Source organism: Octopus bimaculoides, chromosome 14 (genome assembly GCF_001194135.2).
Source record: "Octopus bimaculoides isolate UCB-OBI-ISO-001 chromosome 14, ASM119413v2, whole genome shotgun sequence".
Lineage (NCBI taxonomy): Eukaryota > Metazoa > Mollusca > Cephalopoda > Octopoda > Octopodidae > Octopus > Octopus bimaculoides.
The window spans coordinates 7,583,299-7,592,318 of NC_068994.1; the positions used below are offsets into that span (position 1 = coordinate 7,583,299).

The following is a 9,020-nucleotide window of genomic DNA, read 5'->3' on the forward strand; positions in this document are numbered from 1 at the left end:
TACAACAAAACACTTTATTCCACATTGCTTCTGTATTTCAAAGGACTGCCCTTGTCACGTTCTCTGTCATGCTGAGAACTATGTTAAAGGTATTCATGTCGGTGGGGTGCTCAGCCACTTGTGTGTTGGTTTTGTGGGCAGGGTATTATGTTGATCGGATCAACTGGAACCCCCGATGGAGTGACAATTCATTTGTAAAAAAAAAGAAAAGAAAAGCCGTTGGAAAACAGATTATAGCAGCGACTCCATCTAAGAAGATCTGAAGAAGGAATTGTATTCCAAAATATCATCGGACTATAGATAACTAAATTACAACAGGTATATAGTCCATTTTTTGTATTATAGTGCATTGTTGTACCATTCAAAACTTTTTATTCTTTAAATTCTCCAAGGTTTATCTCTTGATTAATAGTCTTGTCTTATACTTCTTCTGATTTTGTCTTTGTTCCCTTTTTCTTTTCTTATAGAACCCAGTCCGATGAGAGAAGAGGAATTTCTGAGAGAGCCCCAAAATTTGTAACCAAATGAACCCCGAAACAACAAGCATCCCTTACTCTATACAAGACATTATTCAACTTTTGAATGCTTCTTGTAAAGCAACGCACTTCTTTGATTATATCTTTTTGTTTGTCTTATTATTTCAAGTCTCTTTTATATTCTGATAGAATTCCTGGGAGATTTCAAAATGGCAAACACAGGCATTCCTCTCGATATTTGTTATGGTTCATTATCTTTGTTCACCACAATTCTTCACAACATTTTCCTTCTCTACCATGTCGACATGTTCGTGTCCTTTTATAAAATTGACAAACTTTCCTTTTGGATTGGGGAATCCATATTCCTCGTGTGGAATTCCTTGAACGACCCACTCTTTGGCTGGCTCAGCGATCGGCAATACCTCTCGCCACATTCAACAGCATCTTCTTTCAAGAGCAACGAACCATACTCCAAAAGTAATACAGGCTCCTCGTCATCCAAAGAAGAAAATCTCTACACATACAACAAGTCGAAATACAGTGAAAAGCCATTCCCATCGAGTTATTCCAACTACAGTAAAATCAATAACCGACAGAGCAATCCAGAATTATTGCAGTCCGAACCGAATTCTATCAATGCATCGATAATATCACACCGCCTCAACTCCCTTGCATGGAATGGACCCATGTTTGCTGTTTCTTTTGCCCTCTTCTGGGTATCCTGGCTGTCACCTGGCTTGCAATTTGTCGTTTGCCTCTGCCTCTATGACAGTTTCTTGACTTCAGTTGATCTCCAACACAATGCCCTCTTGGCTGACCTGGCCATATCAGCTGACGTACGGACACGGCTTAATGCCTGCAGTGCAATCTTTAGTGCCTTTGGATCTGTGTCCGTGTTTGTGTCTTATGCTGTTTGGCACCAAGAAAACCTTGTATCATTCCGTGCCTTCTGTTTGTTGCTCTCCGTTTTATCCATCTTGGGGTTCTACGTCGGGATCCGTCTCCTAAGGACAGTAGCCATTCCTCTCTGTTCAAAGAATTCATCCGTGGCTGTAGAAAATACTCAGTCAAAACTTTCTAGGTACATTTTTTTTTAATCTAAATATTTTTCATCACCACCACCACCACCACCACCACCATCATCATTTTAATGTTAACTTTTCCATGCTTGCATGAGTTGAATGAAATTTATTGAGGCAGATTTTTTGTCACCACCTGTTTTCAAGCTTTGTAAATATTTGCCCCATGGCCAGACATGTTTTAACAGATTTTTGGAAATGAATGACATTGCTTGTAATATGATTTGGGGGGATTAAAGTATGAATCCAAGGTGGAGGGCTGGCAGAATTGTTAGAGCATTGAACCAATTTTCTCGTGCTGTTTGTACCAGCTGTTTTAAGTTCAAATTCAGCTAGGGTCAACTTTGCTTTTCTTTTGTCTTTCCAGTTTTGATAAAATAAAGCACCAGTCTAAGACTGTAAATTGCCTGAATCAGTAGAGCATTGGAGAAAATGCATTGTTCCAGTTCTAAGGTGACGAGCTGGTAGAACTGTTAGCATGCCAGGCAAAATTCTTGGCAGTATTTTGTCCACTTTTATGCTCTGAGTTCAAATTCTGCCGAGGTCAGTTTTGCCTTTCATCCTTTTGGGGTTGATAAAATAAGCACCAATTGAACCCTGGGGTCAATGTAATCAACTTACCCCCTCCCCCGAAATTGCTGACCTTGTTCCAAAATTTGAAACCAATATTTTATTTATAGCACTTCGTTCTCTAAGTTCACTTGTGGCAACACTGGTGCCAAGCTGTATCAGTCCTTACCTTTTCCTCACGCAGCATTGGTGATATAGAGCAGTGCTCCACAACCGGTATACCATGGCACACTGATGTGTCATAAGACAATGCTAGACAAAATATATATGTGTAAACATGCAAAATGAGAGGAAGAGACATCAGAGTCTAAGTTTGAATCATTAGAGTGCTACTATAAGTGTTTTCTATATTTAGAATCTCTGGATCTCATCTATTGATAACTCTTCGAAATGCCGGTGTTTTAATGGTGGCATCTGATGAAGGATATGTTATCTATGTGGCCTGCTTGTTTGTTGTACCTTGTTTATCATTTTGTCCATGTTCCTTTGCAACGCCATGTACCTAGATATGTATCTATATGTACATGTAGATGAAGGTATGTACATACATGTACATATATATGCATATACTCATATATTGTTTATATATATATATATATCTACATACACATGGCCGGTATCTTTGTTTCCATCTACTAAATCCACCACAATGCTTTGGTCAGCCCAGGGCTATAGTAGAAGACACTTGCCTAAAGTGCCATGTAGTGAAACTGAACCCAGAACCATTTGGTTGAGAAGTAAACTAATTACATAGCCAAATTTGCACCTAATTGTCTGTTAATTTTCCCCTTTAACACAGCACAATGCTCTCTTTGTTCTTATTTTTTTTATCAAAATGTTACTAATTTTTCATTATTCTTCACAGCTCCCTCAATTATCTCCGTCATTTTGGATCCTGTTCAAAAAGTTCTACCGACGACCTGAAGAATTATGTCCGTCAGTTAACAACACATCAAAATTTTATATGGTTTGCTCTCATGAATCTCATCCAGGTAAGGAGAAGACATCTATGCAGTTACAGTGTGTATGTGTGTAAACCTCCAGAATGTTGGTTTCTAATTTTGGCTGATTTAGGATTTGAAAGCTATTTTAGAGCCAGGAGTACACAAAAGTGCATTCACTGGTGCTTACAATCCAGTTATGTGAAGGAAATTGTGTCCTTGTACTTCATTCTAATCAATGTAGCATAGCTGTCATTTTGTGCTTTCAAACTGCATTTAATCCAAAGGTCATAAATATGAAACCCTTTCAACTCCAGGTTGAAAATTTAATTCAGTTCTGTCAATCCACTGCCCTTAACATTAATAATAATAACACTGATGATAATAATAATAATAATAATAACAACAAGAGCACTCAGAGAGTGCAAACCTCCCCCAAGGCAACACTAACATCCTCTCAACGATTAGCCAGAGATGATTTTTAAAATGAGAAAAATCTGAAATAAACTTGACAGCTCTCACAAGCGAGAATACTAAAAATGAACCCAACTGCTCTCAAAAAGTAAGTAAAAAGACAAGGAAAATAATGCAGAATCCTTGTCCAGTACCGGATTGATCTCAAAATCTAATCAGTTCGTGCCAATCACAAGGCCAAACATCCCTGAAAGTTTCATCCGAATCCATCCAGTGGTTCTTGAGATATCTTATTCACGGACAAATAAACATGACTCTTTTACTTGTTTCAGTCATTTGACTGTGGTCATGCTGGAGCACCGCCTTTAGTTGAGCAAATCAACCCCAGGACTTATTTTTTGTAAGCTTAGTACTTATTCTATCAGTCTCTTTTGCTGAATCGCTAAGTTCTGCAAACAATAACCACCATCTACCAATGCTTACCAAATACATAACTGTCGAATCAGTATTATCATAAATGTGAGATAAACCCTTCTTAGCATAGTTTTGATCTCTGCTCCCTTAATCCTCTGCTTTATCTCCTTTACAGGTTTTTCATTGTCATTTCAACAGCAACTTCTTTCCATTATTCTTGGATGTCTTACTGGGAAAAAATGGCAATTCACTCGGAGCTCTGCTACTTGGTATGTCTGCAATCACAGTCTTTTTTTATTCTGAAAAACAGAAAATCTTTGAATGTCTTCACCCTATTTTGCTGTCTTTCTGGTATAGCAGGAATAGCATAAATGTAATCTCTACCAAAAGAAGATAAAAGTTCTAAAATTAGACGACTGATCATGTTGCAGCTTTGTAGTCAAAATATATTTGGGACTCATTGTGAATAACCTCCCCCAGAGCTGTTTATTTTTGTCTTTAATTGAAAGAAAAAAAAAATTGGATTTTTGTTATGAAACAAGCGTGTATTGAACCCAGCACTTCATCTGGTAAAAGAGCAAGGCTGAGACATTTTGCAATTGAGGAAATTACCGATGTTTCTTCTTCAGGCAAAAACTTTACCCTTATGTAGACGACGAGAGTGATTTTGGACAATCAAACTGGTGAAATAAGTTGCAATTCAAGTGAACACATATGGTCATTGAGAAATAGGTCTATCATCGTTATTCTCCTGAATATTGTTTGTAACTCTGTTCATTAGTTTGCCTGTAATTCTTAATCTTCAGCTATGTATGGAATTACTTATATTTTTGCCCAGGGCATCAACCGGTGTCAGCCCTAGGTCTGAAAGCGTTAATGAATTTAACTGGGGTATTTTAACTCAGGTATTTATACATGCTTTGACAGCAGATCTAGGGGTACTGTTATATTTCTCTTGTTTACTTACAAAGAATAGAATAATAATCCAGACAGGTGTGTTGTCTGTGGTTCAATATACTTCTCTCATTTACTCACAAAGAAGAAAACACATTGGTACTCCAGGTAGGTGAGAAGTCTGTTTATTCCAACTGTAAAACTCAAGACTGTAATAATAATGTAAACCAAAAATCAAGATTACTTCAATAATAACAACACATGCACAGGTTCAATTCCACTTCTTTATTGTTAGTTGGGACCATCATTGATGGAGAGCGCTGATGGACCTGCATAACGATGTCTCTGGAACCACTAACTTTACTGTGGAGAGCAGTAAATATCAAATTAGAAATAATTAGATATTTGATGACTAAGAGAAACGTATTAGTTAATGACTAATATTATTTCAATTACTTCACCGAGTATGGGCAACAACTCTGGACATGTTTCTTTTTTACTATGACTATGACCTCATCAGCAAATCTTAGTTTGTTTGTTCTTTTTCTTCTCCCTTGTTGCTTCAAGTCCTTTCTCCAAGCATTACTGTTTTGTTTCTTTTCCAGGGGTCTCTTTCGTGTTCCCACACATCAACAACATCTACTTTTTGTCCCTTTGCCGACGGCACGGAGTCTATAGAGTGGTTCTCCTTATGTTTGTTATGAAATTTTTATTGACTCTAACAATGTGTGGAATTGGTTCCAATTGTATCTGGGCCATTTGTATCTATATCGCAAGGTAAGTACTTCTCACTATCTCTCTCTCTCTCTCTCTTTTGTATACATCTGCTCATCATCATCATTACATTTACATGACACTAAACTCAGCTTGCACGTAACAAACATATTGCTTATGTGAATTAGAAAAAGGAACTTTGAGTATTAATCCTGTAGTATTTAAAACCCATATAGTCTCCCTGTTTTATGTTCAAACTGGCAGGATCTGGTTTCTCACACTTACCCTACAATGTCATTCTAAAACTAAGCAATCACATCCTTGAAATCTCAAAGATAATTCTTGATTAAGGGCGGCGAGCTGGCAGAATCGTTAGCACGCCGGGCGAAATGCTTAGCGGTATTTCGTCTGCCATTACATTCTGAGTTCAAACTCCGCCGAGGTCGACTTTGCCTTTCATCCTTTAGGGGTTGATTAAACAAGTACCAGTTACGCACTGGGGTCGATCTAATCGACTTAAACCCTTTGTCTGTCCTTGTTTGTCCCCTCTATGTTTGCCCCTTGTGGGCAATAAAGAAATGGGTAATTCATGATTAATACAAAACACTATAAATAATTATAAGCATTACATTTCACTGAGTAATCTGAATGCCTTAAGGGGTTAATGTATCCTTAATATTTCAGCAACCGCGTCTTCACAGAAGGGACCTGTAAGCTCCTCAACCTCGTTGTCAGCGATCTTGTCGATGAAGACTGTGTCATACACGGCAGGCATCAACCGGTGTCGGCTCTGATCTTTGGAACCGTGGCTCTTCTATCGAAACCTGGTCAGACACTAGCACCCCTCCTGGGGACATGGATGTTAAGTTGGCAGACAGGTCCGTAACAGTTTTCTTCCTTTTTTTAACCATTTTCTTTTCCTTTGCTTTCTCTTACAATTAACTTTTGGTGCCAAATTAATCACAGTTCAATCATTTTCTTTTTGTTACCTTTTGCTGGTTTCAATCATTGGATTGTAGCCATACTGGAGCACTTACCTTGAAGGCTTTTACTCAAACAAATCAATCCCAGTACTCGTTCTGTCAATCGCTTTTTGCTGAACTGCTAAGTTAAGGGGACATACACAGGTCATCAAGCAGTAGCATGGGGGACACACATTATAGGCTTCCATACAATTTCTGTTTGTGAAATTTACACACAAGGGCATTGGTCAGGGTTATAGCAAAAGACACTTTACCAAAGTTCCATGTAATGGAATTGAACCTGAAACCAAATGGCTCAAAAGTGGGCCTTGAGCCAACTAAAACCTTGTGAGCAGATTTAAGTTAGTTTTCTACTCGAGTCATGTCAACTCATAAGGGCCGGTTTCCCGGTTTTCATAGCATATATATATTCTCCACCTGGACAGGACACCAGTCCCTCGCAGGTTTACTCATTTTTGCCAGCTGAGTGGACTGGAGCAACATGAAGTGAAGTGTTTTGCTCAAGAACACAATGTGTCACCCAGTTCAGGAATTGAAACTGCAATCTTACAATCATGAGTCCAACACCCAAACCAATAAACCACACGCCTCCACTGCGAGTGGATTTGGTAGATGGAAACAGAAAGAAGCCTATCATGTATGTGTGTGTGTGTGTGTGTGCATGTGTATCTTTCATGCGTTTGTTCCCCCTCCCACTTCACAACTGGTGTTTGTGTGTTTACATCCCGTTAGCTTAGCAGTTCAGTGAAAGAGACTGACAGAACCAGTTACCAAGCGTAAAAAATAAATATTATGGTCAATTGGTGCAACTATAATCCTTCAAGGCGGTGCCCCAGCATGGCCACAGTCTATTTAAAGTTTGTGTTTACATCCCATTAGCTTAGCGGTTCAGTGAAAGAGACTGACAGAATCAGTTACCAAGCGTAAAAAATAAATATTATGGTCAATTGGTTCAATTATAATTCTTCAAGGCAGTGCCCCAGCATGGCCACAGTCTATTTAAAGTTTGTATTTACATCCCGTTAGCTTAGTGGTTCAGTGAAAGAGACTGACAGAATTGGTTGCCAAGCGTAAAAAATAAATATTATGGTCAATTGGTTTGACTATAATCCTTCAAGGCGGTGCCCCAGCATGGTCACAGAAAAAAACTGAAGAATACAAGATTAAATATGATCCTTTCTCCACTCTTTCTTTCACAGAAGGAATGTTGGAGACCAGACGTTCTGTAGTTTCTTTTGCTTTCTCTCTTTTGCAGGTCACGAACTGTTCACAGCCGCGTCCAGCGAGGTCCGGTCATCCGATCTGAGTTCAGACCCAAACCACCGAATCGCCTGCTTCAATCTACTCGTTTACATCCCCATGGTGTGTGCCACATTTCAGATGCTCATCTGGCTGCTGAAGTTTCGTCTCCACGGACATCGACTGCACTGGATCAAAGCTGTTCGCTCTGGATCGTCTTCTCTAGCTGTATAAGAACAACACTGGCTAAATTCATCTGTGTAAATGTATGGGAGGGGGGTGGGTCATCATTCACATATACTCAGAGGTTGTATTTGGTGAAGGACAAATATTGTTTTTTTTTTTTTGTGTGTGTATAACTATGTATATACATATGTGAGATAGAGAGAAAGTGTGAGAGAAAGAAGGGATGAATGTGAGCATATTGAAATATTGTATAAGGCAGCTATTAAATAAAACTGCTTTGTATAGACATCAATTTTACTACAATCTATTGTCTGTTTATTTTTGTAATGGTGCTTGAAGGCCGTCTTAACATATCTTCACAATCATCCCTCTCTCTCTTTTCCAAATAGTGCAGCCCTTGTGTCATTTTTTCCAGCAAACAAGTCAACACCGTTATCATCATAATGCTCTAATGTCCGTTTTCCATGCTGCTATGGGTTCGGTGGTTTGACAGGAGCTGCACCGGGTTCCATCGTCTGTTTCGGCATGTCCTTCCCAACTCCAAACATTTCACAGATCATACTGTGTGCATTCTACGTTGCATCAGCACCGACAGGGTCACCAGGTACCTCGCAAGACAAAAACCCCGCTCAACTGGGAGTGGGGGGAGCAGTATTAAGAGGATGTGGTTTTGTGCCAGTTGAGAGATTTAACCCTTAAGCATTTACATTATTCTATCAAATGTAATATTTATTTATTCACATTGCTTTCAATTAGTCATGCATAATCTCGTAACTTTGAAATTTCAATGACATGATTGTTTATTTCTAGAATAGCACTGCAAGGTAAGTGTGAGAGGCCAGATCTGGCCAGTCTGAACATAAAACTGGCAGAATATTTTGGCTGGACATCATCATCATTTAACGTCTGCTTGCTTATATATATATTTTTTTTTAAATTTATTTATTTATTTATATATATATTTATTTATTTATATATATATTTATATATATATATATATATTTATTTATATATATATTTATTTATATATATATTTATTTATATATATATTTATTTATATATATATTTATTTATATATATATTTATTTATATATATATTTATTTATATAT

General features: G+C 38.0%; 1 protein-coding gene across 2 annotated transcripts in view; it reads left to right on the top strand.

Annotated features, from left to right (window-relative positions):
* LOC106875040 (transmembrane protein 180) overlaps window positions 1-8,213 on the top strand; it is a 13,817-nt gene extending 5,604 nt beyond the window's left edge. For both annotated transcript variants that reach the window (XM_014922996.2, XM_014922997.2), the window contains exons 2-7: window positions 468-1,557; window positions 2,991-3,117; window positions 4,070-4,163; window positions 5,394-5,565; window positions 6,187-6,380; window positions 7,741-8,213. In XM_014922996.2, the coding sequence (XP_014778482.1) occupies window positions 686-1,557; window positions 2,991-3,117; window positions 4,070-4,163; window positions 5,394-5,565; window positions 6,187-6,380; window positions 7,741-7,958 (1,677 nt within the window). In that variant the 5' untranslated portion in view covers window positions 468-685 and the 3' untranslated portion in view covers window positions 7,959-8,213. The remainder of the gene's footprint in view (window positions 1-467; window positions 1,558-2,990; window positions 3,118-4,069; window positions 4,164-5,393; window positions 5,566-6,186; window positions 6,381-7,740) is intronic.
* The last annotated feature ends 807 nt before the right edge of the window (window positions 8,214-9,020 follow it).